Raw genomic sequence first — 23,008 nt, forward strand, 5'->3', positions numbered from 1 at the left:
AATAATACTGAAATTAGCAGACATCTGACAATTCTTAGAATTTTTATAATAAATCAATTATCATAAAAAAAAATTAGAAAAAATTCGCAATTATAACTTTTTTTTTTTTATTTTTACATGTGGAATTCTTTTTCATTATAATTTAATTGTTATAAAATATTGTTAGATGTCTGTTAAATTCAGTATCACATGAAAATAATATATATTTTTATATTCATAAATTGCTTGGTGTTAAATTTTTGTTTGTATAGAAATATGATCATTCGCTGAACTCCGCTTAATTGCAGTTTTGATAAAAAAACATTTATGAAAAACAATATCTTCAACTTATAAAAGAAAATATTTTCATGAGTCTAGATAAAATAGACCTTCTTATCTCCACGTGAATGTTATTTACGTTAAAAATTGTATCACATTTGCGCATCACCATTTATATCTTGATAAAATCCTCGTCTTATCAGCCTAATGAAAATAAAATCCATAAATTCAAATTCATCAAAAATAATTGACTAGCAATAAAGCAAGCAGTGCAATAAAGTCAACAAGTAGTTATAATCACTATTAATTACGACCACGTGCTTAGTACGCAATTAAATTGTTCTACTCACCAACTTCGCCATCAACAGGCACGTGTGCTCCAAAACTCCGGCCGGGAAAAAACGTTCCATCTTCTAGGAGTAAAAAACAATTATGTTCACCGTCTATCGAAATTACTTGCGACACTGACGGCATTATTTACTCGTATTTATAAACTCGTGAAATTATTGCTGATTGATGAACTGTGTTGACTGTGTTATGGCGAGATTTGAAAACATGCTTTTCCAGTTAAAACCTAGGGTTTTATAAGTGTAAACCGGTATCTCCCCTTCTACTTGCTATTTTACGCATACGCGTAAATACTGCCCTCTACACTAACCTTGGCAAGTAAAACGCGGTAATTTTTAAATTTAAATTTTAGAAAAAAAAATGAATTTTGAGTGACATTAGCAGAAATTAAATTTTATTAATTTTCAAATAAATTTAAAATTTATGATTGTTAAAAAACTTGAAAATTTTTCTAGAACAGTTTTTTTTCTTAAAATTTTTTTTATTAATATTTAAATTATTAAATTACAAATTTCTTTCTAATTAATTTCTTTATATGAAATTTTATTAAAAAGTTTTTAATTAATTATTAGAACAAAAAATCAAAGAATTTAGTTATAGACGTTTTTAAAAATTTGATTTTTCTCCATAGTAGATTTACAAAATTTGATATTTTTATTTTTTTTGTAGTTTTAAAATTAAAAAAAAGATTTTTTTCGTTTTCATGTTTTATACATCAATTTGTAGAGTACCATATTGATTTTTTATTGAAAAGAATAAATTGAAAACTTGTTGTAATTACAATTATTATTAGTGGCCCTGTTAATGGCAAAAGCTGTTGGGCCTAAATGTAAATAAATAAATAAATAAATAAATAAATGGAAATGCATCCATAGGTGTGATGTAATAATTTTTTGATATTTTTACATTTTTTATTATATTCTGTATCAAAAATATAATAATGAAATAAAAATTTTGTAAAACAAAACTGATACCACATAAAAATAATTTTTATTTTATCCTAAAATTGATTTAAAAATTTTTTATAATAATTTATTTGTTAAAAAAAAATTATAAAAACAATTAGATGCCTGAAAAATTTAATTTCATAAAAAACTAATTATTTTTTAAAGCCATCAAAATTTATCAGTAGATTTATTTAAAAATAAACCAATTTTACATTTAAAAATAATAATAAAATCATGCGGCGATTCTCATGTTCGTCCAAACTCCATCCACATTGGTGAATTCCATTCGATCAGCAATGAAATTATCTTTCGAAAAATAAAAATCGAACCACGTAGGAATTAGCTTGTAACCGACACTAAAATAAAAACAAAATTTGCTATCAGTAATTGGTAATTAAATAAATTTATTTGTGAAAAAAGATTTATTGTAACTAACAAATGTTCAGGCATGACTAAACTCTCGGGGTCTGATTCAGCTTGACGCAATAATTCATCGTGACGTTCCTTCATCTCGGTCCAATCCACCTTAGCATCCTGATGACACAAATGAGCGCGAATTTTACATTGAAGCGGTTCTAACTCATAAACTTCTCTAACTCTCTCCCGCGGTAGTAATTCTACTCGACCTTCCAGCCTTACCTTGAGCAAAAGTAATCAAACGAAAATAAAAATGAAAAAAAAAAAAAAAAAAATGCTGTAAAAACAGTATTGCTGATTACAACGTTACCTGTCTCGAAACGCGCTCACTTTTATCGTTCTCGTACATCCAGTAAATGCACATCGCGGCCTGGCTATTTTCGCTCTGAGTAAAATCTTTAATTATTCCTTTGCTTTAAAAAATATTATTTAATAAATTTTTATATAATCATATAAAATATTTACAAGCTCCTGAGATTTTCTTCCTCTGCTGTCGGTGAAAAATTCAAAGCCATTTTTGCCGTATCCTCTCAGCAACACATGTCGCGCTCGTGGAGTTTCGCTGGAATAAAAAAATTTTTAAGTCAAAATAAAAGTAAAAATTGAAAATAAAAAATAATAGACAAAAAAATGAATTTACCCAGAGACAGTTGCAAGACAAGTGATGCTTGTTGAACCTTTCATGTACTTCATCGCTTCTTGGTGCCAATCTTCGTATAGATTAACTGGATCATTAGATTTCAGATCAATAAAAGCCAGACCTGATTTTTGATCCTACAAAATTAAAATAAAATAAATTTATATTGAATTTATTGTAAATTATTCATAGCCAGGGTTGATTGAACTTACCTTAGCTTCCATGAGAATATTAAATCAAAAAGCCACTAATAGAAGGATTTATTTAAGTTAATAAAATATGAGAATCAATGGTAGCGCACTTGCGTACTACAATTTCACTTGTCTCGGATAAGCGCGTTGACTACACCAGCTGAATCAGTATACTGACTCCCACTACGCTTGTCATATTAATTTCAACAGTTCGACATGCAGTGCTTGGAATAACTTGTCTTTAGTTTGTAGCGAAACCACTTGATTTAAAAAAACAATCTTGAATTATTAATATCAAATAACGTCCTCTGAATATAGATTTTTTTTTACTCCTATTTTAAAAATTTCAATTTAATATAAACCCTATACTCCTTTAGAAAGAAATAATGCTAACGGGACTTATGTTTGAGTGGGAAAAAAGTGGACAACTTTCCCTAGAGATTTCCCATTGGAACTATTATGAGATCTGAAAAGTAACTGAACTAAAGGCTGGCTAAGCGTAGTTACTTTATTATGTAGGCATGATTAACTCACAGCGCTTATAGCTGAAAGTTCACCGAAAAAAATCTTATTATTCTCTACTTATTATCATAACAAGACCAAAATAGATAAGCACTAAGTGAGAGTTGTAATTTCAAAATTATTTAGCTTTATCTGTATACGCGGAATTTTTTTTAGAGCTATAGTCTGAAGTTTTAATTAAAAAAAAATAACATTTGAAATGATTAATTTAGTCGTAAGATATGACCGATCAAAGATAGACGATGATATAACCATCTACGCTTGAATTCTACTGACATGATAGTGTGCCTCTTCAAGATTAAATTACTATCGATATTTTTATTTTAAATAATTTCATAAAATTTTTTATTAAAATTCCAAAATATTTAATACAGATTTAAAAATAAATCTCGTTTTACGTTTTTACATATTTCCATTTCTTCGATTATCGCTTATAAAATGATTAAATTAATTACACACAATTTGTCTATTATAATCATAATAGCTAATATAAAACAATAACTAATAAATAAAATATCTGGCATCTGGATGATGGAATAACATTATTTACATATCGTTAGTCAGACTTATTGCTAGTTTAAATAGCAGATAATTGGTATAATGGTTTTAATTATATTTATAATTTTTAGGACACTGAGTTAAGCGATCGTTGACTTTATCCATGCGATATTTGAGGAAACTTTGTCGTAGAGTCTAGGTCTCTCGATCGCAGCCTTCGAGCAGGCAATTCTCCAACTACTGACTCCAGCTAAAGCCCATCTGCGTTCGTCAGGCAGCAGACAAATCATTGGAGTGCCTGCTAATTCTTCTTCCTAAAATAAATATTTCTTCATTTAATTTTTTAAATTCTTCTTATTAAATTTAGAATTACGGCATAAATTGAATACTAAATCTTTTACGTGTACTTTAATGAATACTATGTATGTTAGCGTGTACCAAAATGTAACTTTCGAGATGGACCTCTTAAAGTTGGAATTTTGAATTCCGCTTTTAACAGGAGTTGTTTTTGGGCATTTATTGACATATTTTGAGCGCAAGGGATTTATTTGATTCTCATAGAATTTTTTACAGGAACTTTGTTTGGATACTTCCGGCCAAATTTTGAAATTTCAGCGGAAATGCCCAAACAAAGCTCCTGTTAAAAAATTCTATGAAAATCAAATAAATCCCTTACGCTCAAAATATGTCAATAAATGCTCAAGCACAACTCCTACACAGAAAAAAAATTAACTTATAAATAATAATTAACTTAATTAAATTAATTAAATTAACTTATAAATAAATAAAATAATAAACAAAAATTTACATTGCAGTCATCTGTTGAGTAAACAGCGTCCGTACATATTCCATTTACAGAAGCGATGCTGATATTTTCGCATTTTTCCATCGCACTGTATTTAAGTTGAACACGCTGCAGTAAATCTCCTAAATAATTTAAAACATAAATATTTAATTTACTTTTTTACTAGTAATTAATAATATTTTATTTAAATAAAAAAATATAAATAAATTCTTGAGTAAAGAAAAAATTTTTCCGGATTTAAAAAAATTTTCTTTCTCTAAAAAAAATTTTACTTTGACTTAGAATATTTTAATTTTTAATTTTCTTGGCTGAAGAAATTTTCTTTTTAATTAATTAAAAATAAATTCAAGTAAATAAACTCACGATTTCTCGCCCATCCCAGCGTGTTGCAGTGCGAAGTGTTGAGTTGCATAAATTCCTGGCTGGACGGCAGGCAAATAGGCCGTACAAGGTCTGAATACACGATCACAGGTTTGTCTAATTTTAAAAGAACAATCGTGCTGCCTTCTACGGGCGATTTTACCATCCCGACTATTCTTCTCTCCTGCTGCCAGGGCGACGTACTGGACAGTCGAACGGTGCCCAGCCGCGCAGACCATTCGGCCTTAGGTTGTCCTTGGAAGCAAGACGCGGTGGTTAACAGCCAGTTTGAAGATACAAGCGTTGCATCACAAACGTGAGTGTCTTCTTTGAAGAGCGCGACATGCCACGGCCAATCTCCAGGCTCTGCTATTTTATTGAGTACTTTGGTGCCCGTTTTAGTTTTCAGAGCTTGTATTCCACACTCTAAAATAAATTATTTAAAATAATAGAAAATAGCAAATGTTAATTTTAATCAATTAATGATAAAAGATGAAATACAAAAATAAGTACCTAGTTCTGCACAACGAACGTACATAACTTGTTTACTTGGACAAGGGGCTCGTACAAAAGATATTTCAGAAGCCAAAGGATCCTCCATGTGCACATATTCGACGTCTTCCTCGTCGTCGATTCTCATTTCAACCGAGCTCATTCCATTATAAGTCAAAAGAGTGCACAAAGAAGCTGCTGCTGTTTGAAGTACTGTATCCATTTCCGTTTGGGGAAGAGTTGCATTGAGATTTTCGATACAAAGTTTTCCAACAGTTCCTTTTTCGTTGAATATCACATAGCCTTCGTGGGTGTATTTCACCGACAGAGGTGTGTCTATTGGCTGGTTTTTAACCGAGCTGACGCTTTGCGCCAAAAATACTGAAAAAAATATTCATCATTTTTAGTAAATATTAATTTTTTTTTTTTTTTTTTTTTTTTTTTTACAATAAATAATAATTACAGCAATCTTTTTCATCTAATCCATTGGGGCAGTCAGCTTTGCCGTCACATCTCTTGGAAGTCGGAATACAGGTTCTTCCGATTCCGCAATGCATGTGATCTTCCTGGCAGTACGCGCAGTTTTTTTCATCAGATAAATCTGGGCAGTCGACTATCCCATCACAGATCCGAGGTGACAACGCTTTATTCTGCAAATCTCTCACGCAACCTTTAATAATAATTACTGTCATTAATTTAAATTACATTTGGTAAAAAAGTAACTTTACATTTTTTGTAGCTCGTTAACATTTCGAGCAGTGTTATTTTAATGATTTTTAAAACATCAAAGGAAAATAAATTTAAATACAGACAGTTAATTTTTTTTTTTTATTTTTTTAACTAAAATAATTTTTTTCTCACAAATTACTATTTTTTCTACAATTTATCAAACAACTGGCTAATCTGACAAATATTTTCTTTTTAAATTAAAAAAAATTTTTTGATGATTTTTTTTATTAATACAATTGGATAATTGTATTGTTAACCATTGCACTAGACCTTATGTCATCTGATAATCACAAATTCAAATATCGCTAAGAAATAAAAGTCTAAGCAATTGTTATTGTATTTAAATTTTGACGGAAACGTATTATTACAGAAAGTTGTTGTTCTAAATTTTCTTTTCAAGATTATTGGGATTTTTTTTTTTTTTTTTTTTTTTTTTCCCCCAATTGAAAACAAACATAAAAAAATATTATTTTGTCAGAATTTTTCAGACTTTTCTTCGTGGATTCAAAAATTTTTTTTTTTTTATAAAAATGTTTTAAGTGGCCAAATTGTTTCTGTCCGACTTCGTAGATATATACTTTTTCATATAAATTGTTGAACTTTAATCCGTTATTTATAAATAACTAGACGGTCAAAAAATTTTTTTTAAACTCACAACAAATACATTTAAAGACTGTCAGTTTTTCGAAAGTTTCTAATAGCTAGTTTTTTTTTTTTTATAACTAAAAAACTGGTACAGAACTGTAGAGAGCATATTTAATCGATGTTAGAAAAAAATTCAATTTTTAATTGGATTTATCTCGGGTTATAGTTGGTCAATTGACTTCAAATTTTTAGGGTAATTGTATCATCATGTCCTTAATAATTACACAAAAATTTAGAATTTTCTGACCGTATGCTTTAATCACGACAATTATCTTGTCAAATTGATGAAATTATTCTTTTTCTTGGATAAAATATAAATTTAATACAAAGATAAATGTAAATAAACATCGATTATATTTTACCCAAAAAAAAGGAGAATTTCATAAATTTGTATTAGATAATGGATAGGAAACTGCCCATATTTAATGGTCTTAAATTTATATACAAATCCCTTATAAAAGATCATTTTTATTTTTTCCCAAACTTACTAAATTTCCAGGCACCTTTTTCAATATTTTCAAACATAAAAATCTAATATTATTTATTAATTAATTTTTCATAAAAAACCAGGAAAAATAAAACATAATAATTACAAATCTTGAAAAAAAGTACCCAAATCGGTCAAACTGTTTTTAATTAATACGCTTAAAAACGAACAGCACTTAATTTTTATTTATATAAATAATGAATCATAAATAAGTAAATAAATAAATAATAAATTTATAAATCAACAGTTATTTTTGACGATTTAAATAGACATACCTGGCTTGGGTTTGCAACTTCCTTCATCCGCGTATTCCGGGAAGTTTGAGCAATCTAGAGCGTTCTTGATCCTATCTGGCAATCGATTACCACATCCAGACCAAAATTCCCGGCAAAAACTTCGACAGGGAAGTTTAATAGTCGCCTCGGGTGTTCCTTCCACACAGGCTGGCTGCAATACTTGACACACAAAGTCGTAAGCCAGTCTATAGCACTCGGCGTCAACGAGCTCCCTATTAAAGAATTAACATTTTAGACCAAAGAAATAAATAATAGCTATTATGAATAAAATTTTACGAAAAACAAAATTTAAAACCTAAAGGCGATCACGTCTTCTTCCACTTCGCCAAGAGATTGGTGCCCGAAGATATTCGGATAAGAAGTGATGTTGAATGAAAGATGCTTGCAGTAAGTGAGTTCCAAAGGACTGCAACTCCTGGGTGGCAGGGTTGCCGTCGTTGTCATAGGAGTTGTGACAGTCGTTGACATAGCCACTTGAGCATTGAGAGCCGCGAGGTTTTCTTGGACTTCTAAACTCTTCGAGTCGATGGTTAAATTCACCAAGTACCGGGCTGTTGTGGAATTTATCTCTTTGGACAAAACCTGAACTATGTCTGGAACTTTTAGCGTCTGGTAACGTGGGTCGAAGCGTAATTCTAAGTGTACTACCAGGTCACTGTTTTCCACTCTGTCAATAAAATTTTAAAAGTTACTAACGCGTTCAAGTAATTTGCAAAAAAAAAAAAAATAAAGTAATAATTATTAAATTAGAATATAAAATCATACATAATTTTAAATGAATCATAAGTAACTCTGATAATTATAGAAATTATCACACAGTAAAAAATTTTGCTTCATTGCGTCAAAAAACTTAGTGTTAACAATTTTTGTGTTAAATATTTAACACTTTTATGTGTAAATTTAACATTTTTTCTGTTAAATCAACACAAAAAAGTGTTAAATATTTAACATAAAAATTTTTAATACAAAATTTTTTGACGCAATGACGTAAAATTTTTTACTGTGCATTTTTTATATCATAGATTTTTAAATGATTTTATGAGAAATCACTAAAAAAATTTTTAGAACAAACGTAATGGTAAGTATTGAGATGAGTAATATTTTAACTAGAAAATAAAATTGGGTATAGCAATTAAAGCTTATTAAATATTTTTTCGGTGTATTTTATATAAATTTAGCAATTGCGTGTAGAAGTTACTTGAAGTTATTTGAAAGTGTGATAGTAATGTAATTTTTGAAAATTTTAAATTGTTGTTATTTCTGATCTATTTGACTGATATATCTCTATGAAATTTACCAAAGGAATCATAATAAGAAAAGAAACTACAATATAGATAAAAAAAAAACTGAAAATTTGAAAGTTCAAATTTTTTTAATTTTTCAGGAGACCTGATCATCCTGTTGAAATTGCAGATGCTTCCGGAATTATTTTTAAAAAACATCGATACTGCCATTCTAATACGTCGTACCCCATAAAATTTGACCTGTTGAATTTTTTTGAAAAATAGAATTACAATAATATTATGCAAGTCATATTAAAAATTTTAAAGTCAAATAGTTTAATAACTATTTTTAAATAAATGTTTTCATCCGTTAAATCTTATATAATCAATGTTAAAAATGAACTGTTTTTTCGGTCTGCTGTAAAATTTTCTAAATGTGGGATACGACGTATTAAAATGGCAGTATCGATATGATTTTTTATCTTCAAAAAAATTTCCATTTGCCGTTTTAAAAACTAATAAAAACAGAAAATTCAATTCTAAAACCATATTTATATATTAACTTTATTTTTTACTGAATCAACTATTAAGATAATATTTTTAATTTCAAAATACTACTAATGAACATTTAGCAAATCATATCCTAAAAATGATTTAATTTTTAGATGAATGATGAATAAAAATAATATAATAATATTCCTCAGTGATTAACTGAATAGAGAATAATAATATAAACAAGGAAGTGGATTTGTAGGTCATGGTACTACTTACCCATCGAGCGCAAGAATTTCAGAAGCGATGAAGGAAATTCTGAGATTGCTCCTACGGAAAGCAAGATTAATTCTATCACGATACTCCCTAGCTCTGATCCGGAAGGCCTCAGTTGAAGGGTCAGCGAGGTCTATTGTGAAGGAGTCACCGTCAACTACGCGGAAGGACGCCAGGAATACCTGGTCCCCCGGAGGATCTGACGTCAGGAGATGATCTGCAACAGCAAATTAAAATAAAAAATAAATAAAAAAAAGGAATGAGCATTCCTGACACAAATTAGTTGGCACATTTAATATCGCCGAGATGTATGGCAAGGCCGAGTACGAGGTTCTCGTGGGTAAAGGTCGATCATTGATCATTAGACACAGTATTTTATTTATATTACGGAGTGGTCACGGGGCTCGTGGGCTGCCGGCTAGTCGGTAACTCGGACGTACCGTTAGTCTGATGATATCATCCAGTGGAGGCTCTACTCTCTCGTGTTAAATGCTATATATGTATTGTATCTTTCATTTCATAGTCTTCTCCGTGGCTCAGTTGTATGTAGGATCATTGCCCTGCTCAGACACCGTGCTATTACATACTGAGTTTTAAATTAAATAAATAATAAAATAAAATAATGTTAAACAACACGAACTGCTTGAATGCTAATGCAGCTACGGGTTCTGATCACCTCAAACTGGTTTATTTAAGCTTTAAATTATAGACCGATCTATATACTTATCTCATAATTTACGCTCGATAGATATGAAGACATATATTGGTGTATTAATCCTTCTATATCTATATTTATCCATATGTGTGCTGCAAGAGCGCTTTTTCCTTCAGGGTTTAGTTTAGTTGGTAATTTATTTAAATAAGGATACATTCAGTATGCATTTGCGGCTGAACGAACCGGTAATCGATTGGATTGGGGGATTTCAAGTCGGTAACTCGATCACACCGTTAGCTACACGCGCTCAGAAGACCTCAATGGGCTTTGGCCGCACCACCATCTTATATCTCGTATCTCGTAAATATCTTCTGGTTGTAAAAAATTTACGATGTTAAATATACGCCCGAAAATTTTAGGGCCAATTTAGTGGGAAATTTTACTAGAATTTAGTTTATGATTTGAATTTTTAGTCATAGAGTTTTATTATAAAGGTTCGGAGGACGAAAATTTGGATTGCGAGCCTTAAATGGGAGGTAATTTTTAAAGCGAAAAAGCGTAAAGGCATTGGCAATTTGTCGAGTTGGCAGAAATAGAAGATTGTGTCAATAAAGTATTATTTAATAATGTAAACTTATCAAATTCAGAATGCTCTATTGAATCATCAAGTATCCTAGATTATACTGAGTGAAAAATTTTTTTTAGATAGTAGCTAGTATAATCCAGACTACAATGAGTATAATCCAGATTATAATGAGTATAATTCAGATTACAATGAGTATAATCCAGATTACAATGAGTATAATCCAGATTACAATGAGTATAATCCAGATTATAATGAATATAATCCAGATTATAATGAATATAATCTAGATTACAGTGACTATAATCCAGATTATAATGAGTATAATCCAGATTACAATTAATATAATCTAGATATCACGTAGTATAATCTAGATTTTTCTAGCTACTATCTGAAATTTTTTTCACCACAGATATCACTGAGTGCCTCTAGGATGATATCTATTTTCATCTTGTTCTTTCCGTGTGTGAGCAGAAATTAAAAATTATTAATTTGGCCAAATTCTAAAGAGTACGTATGTGATAAATTAAAAATTGATGAATCTCTGTTTAATAAATGGATGAGAAAATGATCAGACATTCAACAAGTATGCGATTATAAAATTTCTAAGAATTTAAAAAAGAAACGATTTTCAAATGTCAGTGAAATTAACAAGAAATTATATTCATGGTTCCTGATAGTTCGAGCAAATAAAATGGTAATTTCTGGTGTAGTTTTGAAATAAAAAGCGCTTGAAATAAGTAGAGAGTTGAGGATTAAAGGATTTAAGGCAAGTAATAATTGGTTGGCTAAATGAAAAAATAATCGTGATGTACGCTTGCTACAAATTACTAGTGAAAAGTTATTTGCCAGTGTTAATGCACCAAGTGAATGTCCAAAAGAATTAGCTGATATTATAAAAAAAGAAAACTCAACAAAAGATTAATAGATATGGATGAAACTCCACTAAAAATGAAAGTCTTACCGGATCTTATTTTTGTAAGTAGTAATTAACTAAACGCTCCTGGTTCCAAGAACGATAAAAATCGTGTAACCATTAATACGTGTGCAAACGGAAGTAGTTTCCGAAAAAGAACATCCAAACAAATATTGCGGAAGCTTTGTAATAATTCATTTGCTAATTTTTTTAAAAAGTAATTAATTAAATAAAATTTCCGAAAATGCATTTACTCCAGCTCACCCTTAAAGCGTAGTTTCATAAATTTATTATGACGAAAAAAAATTATTTCTTTTTTCACCTTTTTTTTTAAGTTTGAAATTAAAATTTTAATTTTTTTTTCTGATCATTTTCCGACTATGTATGCAAAGACCTTTACAATATTATAAAATTGATAAGAGATAAATGACTGATTTATTTTGTTAAACAACCACTGTAGTAGCTATTATTTTATTTATTTATTTATTTATTTAAATAAACAAACCCAACAGCCTAGGCCATTAACATGGTTAATAATAATACAATGGTTAGTAAATAAAAAAAAATTTTTGATATATAACAAGATGACTTATAGCTAGCACAGTGATTTCATAGATAAATTGTTAAATAAAAAGACTACTGATGAGTTAGCAATTGCAACTCATGAAAATAATAGCATTTTAATTATATTTTGTTTTTTACATACGCTTCAACTATAATTCTTTTCGTAGAAAATTTTATCTAAAAATTTGATCCGAAACTTCAATAAATAAATTGAATAAAATGGTAAACTTACACCCGAGGTAGATCGAGACCCCAGAAAAAAGTAAAAACAGAAGGAAAGCAGCAAGGACACAGCATCCGCATCGGTACTGGCCCCCGAGCTTCCTGGTGAATCTTATGTCACTGTCTGAAGACAGGATGGAAGACGGCGTTCCCGCTCGGCTGAACCTTCGCGTGCTGATGGTGCTCACTGAAATCTGCAAAAACAAATGTTGTTACATTATTTAAGTGGTGTAAATGAAATAGTATACAATATAGCAAAGAACTAAACCGAGCAAATGAATTTTCCCTCTCGTTTACAATTATCCGCTGGTGATTCACTGAATGCACCCATATAAAGACTCCGGTAACGTGACTAGTTTGCGAAAGGAAGATCCGCAAATTGGTTATTAGAGTCGAGAAAGGTGGGCGTTATCTTATTTCTGTAATGATATTTTCTCGACACTTCCTCTCTTAACTCGCTTCCAATTACATTTTATATTATCCATTATCCAATAATTTTTTATTGCCAATTTGGTGATAAAACTGCTATTAAGCTCGCCTACTGTGTACTATTGCGGTTTTGAGTCACCTGCCGCTTATATTACGCTTTTACTCATCAGATATGATTGATTAGTTTATTTAGCTTGTTAGGCGAATGGTTAATGTCCAATGCAAGTCGATGACCCACTAACTTAAACACCCGTGTAATAGTACTCAGTTTATGCGTAATCAGTGTTTTTACACACCCATGTAATTTAAATGTTTGTGAGTTATAGTTACATGTTACTTGTTGCCAATAGGCTTCTCCTACTTACACTTTACTCCTACTTAACTCCATACCAGTTGTACGTTCTGTGTCCACGTAATTCTCTCTACAGTAGTACTACTACTACTATTGCTATGGTACTATTTTATATTTATACAGAGAGAGCAATTCAAAAGCCCCACGCCTTCCTCAAGCAAATGTTACTCGCGGCTCACGCTCCACAGAACACTCAATCCAGAGGTTGCACTTTTCGTGCTGCTATTAATAAGATTTGCTTCATAAGAAAACTAGACGTTAAATGTAATTAATAAAAATATTGCTTGCATAAAAGGTTAATATTTTCCGTGATTCTACCAGTTTTCTGAGGATTCTTTCGAAAGTTTATTTCAAAATCTTGGAGATGGCAAAAAAAAAATTATTGATCGTTCTTAAAGATTGGGAACTAAAGGTTAACTTCTTTCGTCAAGAAAATTATTTTTATAATTTTTTATTCAATAAAAAATTATTAAGTTAACTGAAAAAGTTTGGGAAATATTTATTATCAACAAAAATAAGACTTTTAAATGAGTACAAGATTTCTTGGATCAAGAAATGTCTTACTGTTTAAAAAATTAATGTTTTTATTCAGTAAAAATACATTTTCTTGTTTTTAAAGAAACAATTTGTTAGTTCATAAAAATATACACTAATATAAAAATTTAATTGATTCAAGAGAAAAAATCTGGAAAAAAAATCATTTTTAAGAGTTTGATTATTTTGAAGAAAGTAGAAAAATTTATTTGCTCTTTTTTCTTTAAATTAATTAGTTTTATTTTTAATCTACAAGTATGTTATTTGCAAAGTTATAATTATAACAAGATTAACTTGATTTCAAAGAAAAAAAACCCTTGAATCATTAAACTTGTTTTAAAGAATTTATTTACTTGAATCAAGCAGAAAAATTATTTAACTAATGAAATTTTTCGTGATTTGAGTAAAATTTACTTGATTCGAAAATTTCTGAATAAAAAAATAAGAAGGACGTTTGTCTATTCGGAAAAAAGATTGATAAAAAAGTTAAACTTAACTAGGTAGAAAATTTCATGTTTAAATAAGAAAAAACACAAAATATCAATAATAATTAATAAAGAATTAATTTTCCTATGAATACTTTAATAAATTAGATTTTCATGTTAACTGTCCATAAAAAAAAAAAAAAAAACTTGAAATTTAGTGCGCAAATAATTAAGAGCAAAATTTTCTCTATAATTTTGCACGACAGCAAAACTATCAAATGCAAACTCGAAAAGATTGTTTTTAAAGGAAAGGCTAATTTTCTCACGAGCATAATAAAAAAGTCGATAAAACGAGCGTTGCACATTAGTAAAGTCTTATCTCAGTTCAGTAGATAGAATACAGGAACAGATTAATTAAATAAATAGAAAAGTTACGTAAAACTCGATAGAGACTTTAATGATAGACCGGCGAGAGGTGAACTCTCTTAAGGAATAGGCTTAGGGCACTGTTACGAAAGTTTTGAGCGTACTTGTATTACTTGAAGCACGAATCTTTAATTTTTATGTTTTCTTTTAGCTTACAAATTGAGTTCATTAACCCCCGTTTTCTTTCTGTCTCACCAGCTTTATTTAATTATAACTTATAATCATAATCAATATAAAATTATTTGTGAAATTAATATTTTAAATTTAATTTATTTACCATTTTATTTCCCACAACACAATTTACCGTAATTATACTTCCTCCAGTGGTTTTGCATGTCTGGGAATACTTAATTAATAACAAATATATATTAGTATTAGTATTAACTCTTGCGTATAATAATAATAATAATAATAATAATAATAATAATAATAATAATAATAATAATAATAATAATAATAATAATAATAATAATAATAATAATAATGAAAAAAAGAAAAAAATAAAACAGCTCAGAGATCAACACAGAAGGAATATTTATTAGTAAAATAAAACTTTATTTCCGGACAATTTAGCAATCTTGAATTTAAATCTCGAGGAAATGTAGAATCTATGAATCCATGTATTAATTAAATTAGAAAGTACGAGAGTCAATGTCAGTGATGGAGAGGAATGCGCTGGAAGCAGCAAATTAAATTACAATTTTTCATCGGAAATATATATCTCAAGTTGCTTCTTCCATTCGCGAGTCGTGATAATTAAGGTAGAAGTACTGCTCGTGAGCTATTATTATTTAATTTAAACTTTCTACTTCATCCATCGTTAATCGTAATCGCAGTTAAAATGCATTTTATATGCCTCTATTATTATCTATCACTCATTCGAGCGCATGCACGTGGTAAAATTAAGAGATCCTATCGGCAGCAAGTTTATTTCAATTCTTCAGTTAAGTATAATACAACTGAACGGTGATGACACGGAAGCGAAGCCGTTGGCCTTGGAGTACTTTAATGGGAAAGATAAATAAAATAAAATAAGACTTTACTCAAAAAGCGGCTAGCGGCAGGACAGCTAAACATACTTACTGTCTATCTGTCTATATCTAACCGTTTAAATGTCTAAGTGACAAGAGGCTAGATGACGAAGTGAGAGGTAACGGTATCACGAACCTGGCAAGAGTCGGAAACTCTTTATCTGGTTCTGGTTCTGATTCTGATTCTGATTCTGATTCTGGTTCTGGTTCTACTTGTATTTATATTGGAACGGTCTAGTATTGTGTTTAACTATCCTGGACATTGTCGGACCCAACCCAGCTGACCCAGCTTGCAGTTAAATATTATTCACGCTGGCTTGGTTGCTTTGATTATTTTAAGTTTAATTTCACAAGTGCTGTCAGCAACTTCTGGGGTGATTAAAAAATTTTTGAGATCATTTGAAGGCTTGATTATGAAGAAAGTTAAAAAAATTGATTGTCTTGCTTTAAAAAGTTACTTTGTTTTTGGCTTCCAAATTCTTGGATTAAAATTTTTGTTTATTATATTTTAACTGAAAGATTAAAATTTTCTTTTGAGTTTAAAATTTTTATCTCAAGTAATTTTTTTTCATTCTAAGTTTAATCAGATAAAAACTCCAAAAAATCTTTTTCAATCTAGAAAACTAAACTTATGCTTCAATAAATTTTAAATAGTATTTGAAATTTTTTTGTGAGCACAAAAAAAAACCAAAATTTTGCCGACTACCTTATTTTAATAAAATAAGCAAAATATTTATTTTTTTTGAAAATAACAAAGTGTTTTAAGAAAATCAAATTATTTTAACAAATTTTATGATCTTTATTTAAAAGTTATAATTCAATGATTTCAGTACATTTTTTAGATCAATGGAGTTGATATTTTGAACACAAGACTGAAATTTGAAAGAAATATTTTTTTTCAATCAAAAAAACTTTCTTTTGAGTATATTAAAAATTTTTGATCAATTTTTTTATATCTTTCTTCTTTGAATGGAATATAAATTCATTTTAAGAGAAAAATTCTTACTAAAAGTTTAAAAATAAAGTTATTATTTACAAGTGGGGTAAACCCCATTTTGGGCCATAACTAAGTGAGAAATTAACATTTTTTATTTTTTTTTATTCTGCTTGTTTTTACAGCGCATTTATGATAAAAAATGTCGTGAAAGGAAAAAATAAAGATTGAGATAGCTTTTTTGCCTCTAAAAGTTGAAAAAAATTTTGACTTTCATGTTTTTGGATTAAATTCTATTTCATCTTTTTTTGATGTTTTTAACATGTTTAGATTTTTTTTTTAAGTTGAGAGAACATGTTGTGGTATCTATGTGCGAAAATCGAAAGATATAATTTGAACGCAGTAAAATAGAGAGAGGCAGTAATATTGTGATGAAAAAATTGTAAAAAGCAGTTCTTACGGTTGTATAATGTAAAAATAATTTATATTTTATATATATAAATTACTGTAATATTATAACTTATATAATATTATAAACTATTTATTAATATATAAGCTGTTTTAACTATATATTTTTTTTTTAAGTACACAAAAAAACGAACAATTAAAAAAAAAAAATTGATTAATTTAATCAAAAGAGAAAAATAAATTTAACATGGCCCAGCATCGGTTGACTCCACTTGTAAATAATTACCAAAATTCAAATTCTGGGCAAAATATTGAAGATAAAAAAAATGATAATATATTTTTTTTAAAAAAAATTAAATTTCTACTCAAAAAGATCCTTACAAATCTTATATCTTTCATTCCCTAAACAAAATAAATTAAAAACTCCGTATTAAAAAAATCAACAATTGTGTCTCTACTACATATGTATCCAACTAAACTGTATTTTTCAGTACAGTACTGAATGTGTAAATATAATACTACAAAGCCTTATATACAAAACACGACTCTAAACTGAACGTGAGAGGTCAACAGAGAACAAGGTCGACGTACAGACAGAATTTATAAGTTTACAAACGGAGAATCATCACGTTATTGTTTTATTCGGCATAATATCCAGCGGTCTTGCGTCTGGAGTTCATTCCTTTGTTAAGAAGTTCATTTCGTTCAAAGTTCAAGAAATTTATTCCGCAAATATATTAAATAATAACAAAAGTTATGTAGGACGCAAAAGTAAACATGTGACTCAGCATCAGAAAGTACATTTTAAACAAATACTAAATTATCCAAGCAAGTATAAAAGTTGTAATTTATAAAAATACTAAATATTAACTCGAAGAAAATGATGATATTTTTTTCCATCGACCGGTCGAACAAGAAATTTGCTGGCACTTGTTAGCATTCCAAAAATGCAGCGAACAAGACTCGCGCTTTCTTTTTGTGTTAAAATCATTTCCTCTCTTTTTGTTTACGCAATCAGTTGAACTTTAGCGGTTGAGTTCTCAATTCTCATTCTTTATCTTATTACTCATTATTCGTTATGTTCTTTTACCTCCAGCCAATAGCTTTACTGGAATTTTCGAGAATCGTTGATCATCCACGACTAATAGTTTCTTAATAATATTCTTTGTTCTTAAGATAACTGTTTACTGGTCGTTAATTTTCAACGGAAAAAAGATAGTTTCAGTTTTAACGACGTCGACTAACAAGAAAGAATTCTAGAAAAAAAAATTAAATTTTATAGTTCAAAAAAAAATTTAATTACTATAACAATACGTTTAAAGAAAAAGTTATGAATTCGGGGCCCAGTAGTCTTCAATTAACAACATGACCTTAATTAAGTATATTTGTTGGCTCATATTTATAAAATCAAGCTTGTAATAGATATATTATATCATTACCTTAGACAAGGAATGTCAACTTAAACCTACAAAATTCCTTTTATTTTGACTACCCGAGAAAAATTCGTTAAATATTATAATATTTTATTAGATGACATAAAGTTTCATGAAATTGTATGAAAATTTGTGAAATTTCATTACATTTAATAAACATTATTAAATGTAAGTCTCGAAGAAATTATGAGTAAAAGAATTTTATATATTTTCATAAAATTTTACTGAATTGCAATGAATTTCATGAAATTTTACTATTGAAATTTCATAAAATTTTATGCAATTTATCAGGCCATTTTCCACATAAAATTATATAAAATTAGCTATTACCACCCGCTTCGCTGGGTTATTTTTAATAGTACAGTTATTTAAATATACTGTATGGTTCGAGTCCCGGTCCGGACTGTCCGAATTATTTTTTCGATTACCAAAAAATTCCTACTGAGTAAGGTCCCCCCTTTCCCTTAATCCTTTATTTCCCCAGTTTAATGATAAATTTAGCGATGAATTATAGAGAAATAGAGTGACCGCTACTCAATTCTTTTCAATCAGTTTTCTTAATCAGGGTTGTTAATACTTAAATTTTTAGGATGTTTTAAAAGCTTTCTAGATCACTCTAGAAATTTCTGGATCATTCTATAATTTTTTAGAACATTCTGATTCGATCAGAATTTGGGTATACATTTAAGAACTGTCTAGACCCTTTTAGAATTTTTTATAACATTTTCGATCAATCAGAATATTGACATACATATTAGTGCTCTCTAACCATATCATTTTAGACAAATCACAGTTTCAGATTTTTAACGTTAACGTGCTTTAACATCCGTATTTTTTACACCCTTATAACTACTGCCTTGCAACCATCATAGTGCACGATGGGAGCCTTGTGCTTATTGCCACATACAAATACTATTCGTCTGCGATGCATAATTTTGGCTACAAACTAAAATATAGGGACACATACCTCTATAAAAATTTTTTTCCGGGTGCTCAGAAGAAAAATCAACTTGATACAAGAAAAAAATTTTTGATTAAAAAAAAATCACTTTGAAAAGTTTTATCGCCTTGATTTTAGTAGAAAAATACTTGAAATTTTTTTTAGTTCAAATAAATTTTACTTGATTAAAGAATTTTTCGTTCTGATTAAAAACAACGAAGCTTTAAAAAATAATCTTCTTAGTTTAAAAAATTTTCTCTTGATTCAAGTGAATTTGTTATTTAGTGTAACATCAGAATGATTTTCAAATTATCTTTTCCTAAAATTGTAACTTGCTTATAATTACCCATTATAAGCCTGATGCGATGGCACATCATTAAAATATAATCACCTACTAATAAAAATTACCTTCATATTAAAAAGATCAGATTACCAGTTTATTACACCAAAAAATGTAGTTTAAATAATGATTCTTTGTTCTTGCGCGTTCGTTGAGGAAAAATCAGTTCACGTCTTGTATTACTCTCATTGAAGACAAATAATAATGATGAAAGGTTGCAGTGTATTATTTTACCATAAAAAATTAGTACTCATGCTCATGTGCATAAATAATAGCATACATTCACTTATGCTTACACTTTAAAGGTAAATGTGAGCTCCACTTTCACCGTACACCAGAGAAAGAGGCCATTAAAGGGTGACTTTATCTCCATTGCATTACTTTCGAGATGATTGGACCTAAGGTACCAACTCTCATTACATTGTAATCTCTGTTTATACTCCAACGCATTATTTGACATTAACTTAATCAAAAGACTATAAAAGTTCAAAAATATCTGAGTAATAAATTAAAGAATCAATTAAAAGGTCACCGTTGATGTAATCGGTCAAATGAAAAATGGAGAAGAAATTTTATCCGCCATTTTGAATCATCCTTCCCACTTGAAAAGTTTTTCATGTCATAGTATTTGATTGATAAAAGATAATTAATTTGAGTAAATATTTTTTAAATCTACAAAGTGGCAAAATTTTAAATATTTTGTTTATTTTTTGTAAGCATTTCTTATTTTTTAAAATTGACCACAAAAAAATATAGTTCAGTTGTAAATTTTAATTCTTTGAACTAAAAAACAGAGGGCGTCGTCCGAGAATTGGCTCAGTTATGTTTTATTCCTTTTTAAGTCGGACTGATTTTCTAGAACAGCGTCGTAAACCTAAATAAAATAAATTATCGCTCGTAGTCTCTACAATAAAAATACATGAGAGTTTGAAGTTAGTCAATAGTCGAAACTCGCAAAAAAATGGGACCTGATTCCTTATTGGTTAAAATTAAGGCGCGCTTATTTAAATTTCTAATTAATTTAAAAAACAAAAAATCTTACCTTTGAATCCCATGAAGTCTTTCTTTTGTGCTCCATTGAAACAGTCATTATTTAATAAAATAAAATAATAATTAAAACAATTAATAAATAACTTAACTTGTTCACTATTTAACTATTACACTTTTAATTTAACTTAAACATCGTATATAATTAACCATTTTAGATTACAGACGCAATTAACAGTTTAAAATAATTTTAGCGTAATTTGTCTGTCATGTGAAAAAGACAAGTGGGCACACATTTATATCAACAAAGCAAAAATACAAGCGTTATTGTTCTTGCAAATAATTTGTCACTTAATTAGCAAAAAAGACAATGGAATCCGACAACGGTCTTTTAAGCTTTTTAACCGTTATCCCACGTCCATTAAAAGGAAATAGATTGTTGATAAAAATCTTGGTTGCAGGTGTACGTAAAAGTAAGTGCTTTTATTTTATTTTATTTTATTTTTAATATTTTTTTTTTATATTATATGATTAAATCACTGATACTGATTGTATTGCACGTCATCCTCAGTGTCACTCACGTAATATCAAGGAGGACTGCTCAGGAACCCGAACAGATGAGAACTCTGATTGCTCGGCGACTTGATGAAACGACGGGGAATTTCTCCCGCTAATATAACACTTGCCAGGTAAACGGGGACTGTCGCTGCCGCGGCCTACCTCAGAATAACAAGTAGACAGTAAGAGACTGGAGTAGCGGTCTTACTTGCAAACACTTCTTGCAGATACACTTTCACGTATTAGCAACAGCATCAACAACTGTTACTGCTAATGTTTACTCGTATCTCATTTTATTACGAGAAGATCTCAATATTATTTATCTAATTTTTTAAATAAAATTTTTAATTAAATTTCCAGCAGCCGCGCGGTTATTGAAAAGCAGCTCATGGACAAGTGAAATTGATAATTTACTTTTAGCAATATCTAAAGTATCGAGTCTATGATTTCAACAGTCGATTGATATCAAATATCTAGTGTCGAATGGAAGAGCAAGTTATATTATTAAATAACTGCTAGATTGCAGGAGTCTCAAGTGCACTATACAGGTTATTAAATTTCAAGTAGAATGTTTGAGATTAAATACACCGTGAGTGTATAAGTGTGCTATGATATAGATACTGATTTATTTACTGTTATTTTATCGTATCGTCGGTTTAAGTTCACCACCTGCAGTATAGATATTGCAATTGAACCGTTTTTAAAGTACATACGCGTGTGGAGAATGGAATCTGTTAAAAATTAATCAAGTAAGAGAATGCCCGTACGAACCGAGCTACTGCCGTATACTGAATACTGACTCCGCTCTCTTGATACCACCAGCTTGCTGGTCCCAGCTGTCTTAAGTCCCATCGGAAACAACTCTCTCTCTCTCTCTCTCTCTCTCTCTCTGTCAAAATAACCAAAAACATCCACTGCATCACTTTGGTCACTTATATACGATGATTTATTTTGGACACAGGTGAAAGCTCTTGATCTAAATCGGTAAACACTTCTTTGTTTATTTATGTACTGTTAGTATTAGAGAATAAATTTATGGATGTACTAGTTGTTACCCGCCCGCTCTGCTGGGCACTTTATACACTGATAGAAAAATTAATTTGACTCAAGAGCCAAAATCTTGGAACAAAAATATCATTTTGAAGAAAATTATTTTCTTGAGTCAAGAGAAAAAATTCTTGAGTTATGAAATTGAAGAGCTGATTTTCAAAAGGATACCTTTTCATATTTTAAAAGAATAGTTTTTTGATCTTTTAAATACCAAGTACTTCGAGAATTATAAAGATTTCTAAATTAAAATCGAATTGTAGCTTCATAACCGATAACACTTGATAGCTAAATTAAAAATATTTATAATTGAAGATAACCCGTTTTTTGTCTCGATTAATCAAAAATGAAAAGTTACCCTTTTGAAATTCAACTCCTCAATTATTCTTGGTCTAAGAAAATTTTCTTGTTTCAAGAATTTATTCTCTTAACTCAAGAGATTCATTTTCTTCAAAATAGTATTCTTGGTTCAAGATTTTCACTCTTGAGTCAAGTTAATTTTTTTATCAGTGTAGAATTATATTTTTAAATCTAGGCTTAAATTTAATTGGAGTATTGTCTTGAATTGCTCAGATTATAAATTCCATCGGATTGGCTTGTA

The 23,008-nt window shown here is 29.2% G+C and overlaps 4 protein-coding genes across 5 annotated transcripts in view; 1 reads left to right on the top strand and 3 right to left on the bottom strand.

The window, feature by feature from the left end:
- Positions 1–833, bottom strand: part of Rudimentary (carbamoyl-phosphate synthetase 2, aspartate transcarbamylase, and dihydroorotase rudimentary) — a 14,658-nt gene extending 13,825 nt beyond the window's left edge. Inside the window, exon 1 of the mRNA XM_074245754.1 lies at positions 609–833. Within this exon, the coding sequence (XP_074101855.1) occupies positions 609–732 (124 nt within the window). The 5' untranslated portion in view covers positions 733–833. The remainder of the gene's footprint in view (positions 1–608) is intronic.
- Positions 1–4,088, top strand: part of LOC141529261 (uncharacterized) — a 12,271-nt gene extending 8,183 nt beyond the window's left edge. The window contains exon 3 of the mRNA XM_074245756.1: positions 3,950–4,088. Coding sequence (XP_074101857.1) covers positions 3,950–3,957 — 8 coding nt within the window. The 3' untranslated portion in view covers positions 3,958–4,088. The remainder of the gene's footprint in view (positions 1–3,949) is intronic.
- On the bottom strand, positions 1,575–2,975 carry LOC141529706 (pyridoxine-5'-phosphate oxidase). 2 transcript variants are annotated; one of them, XM_074246382.1, is made up of 6 exons: positions 2,820–2,975; positions 2,611–2,744; positions 2,436–2,532; positions 2,281–2,355; positions 1,990–2,087; positions 1,575–1,909 (listed from the first exon to the last, which is right to left on the bottom strand). In XM_074246382.1, exons 1-6 carry the CDS (start codon positions 2,829–2,831, stop codon positions 1,786–1,788), a joined length of 540 nt encoding a protein of 179 aa, XP_074102483.1. In that variant the 5' UTR covers positions 2,832–2,975; the 3' UTR covers positions 1,575–1,785. The 2 variants fall into 2 exon arrangements, with proteins under 2 accessions (XP_074102483.1, XP_074102482.1); XM_074246381.1 differs by having other exon boundaries at positions 1,990–2,192.
- On the bottom strand, positions 3,660–21,035 carry LOC141529262 (atrial natriuretic peptide-converting enzyme). The gene is made up of 10 exons (XM_074245757.1): positions 20,858–21,035; positions 12,574–12,757; positions 9,627–9,840; positions 7,928–8,299; positions 7,612–7,844; positions 5,939–6,145; positions 5,497–5,856; positions 4,987–5,409; positions 4,627–4,745; positions 3,660–4,132 (listed from the first exon to the last, which is right to left on the bottom strand). Exons 1-10 carry the CDS (start codon positions 20,903–20,905, stop codon positions 3,959–3,961), a joined length of 2,334 nt encoding a protein of 777 aa, XP_074101858.1. The 5' UTR covers positions 20,906–21,035; the 3' UTR covers positions 3,660–3,958.
- Positions 21,036–23,008: the final 1,973 nt, after the last annotated feature.

This window comes from Cotesia typhae, unplaced genomic scaffold (genome assembly GCF_013202065.1).
Source record: "Cotesia typhae breed Kobodo isofemale line unplaced genomic scaffold, CoteBio_Ctyphae contig_48, whole genome shotgun sequence".
NCBI classification, from domain to species: Eukaryota; Metazoa; Arthropoda; class Insecta; order Hymenoptera; family Braconidae; genus Cotesia; species Cotesia typhae.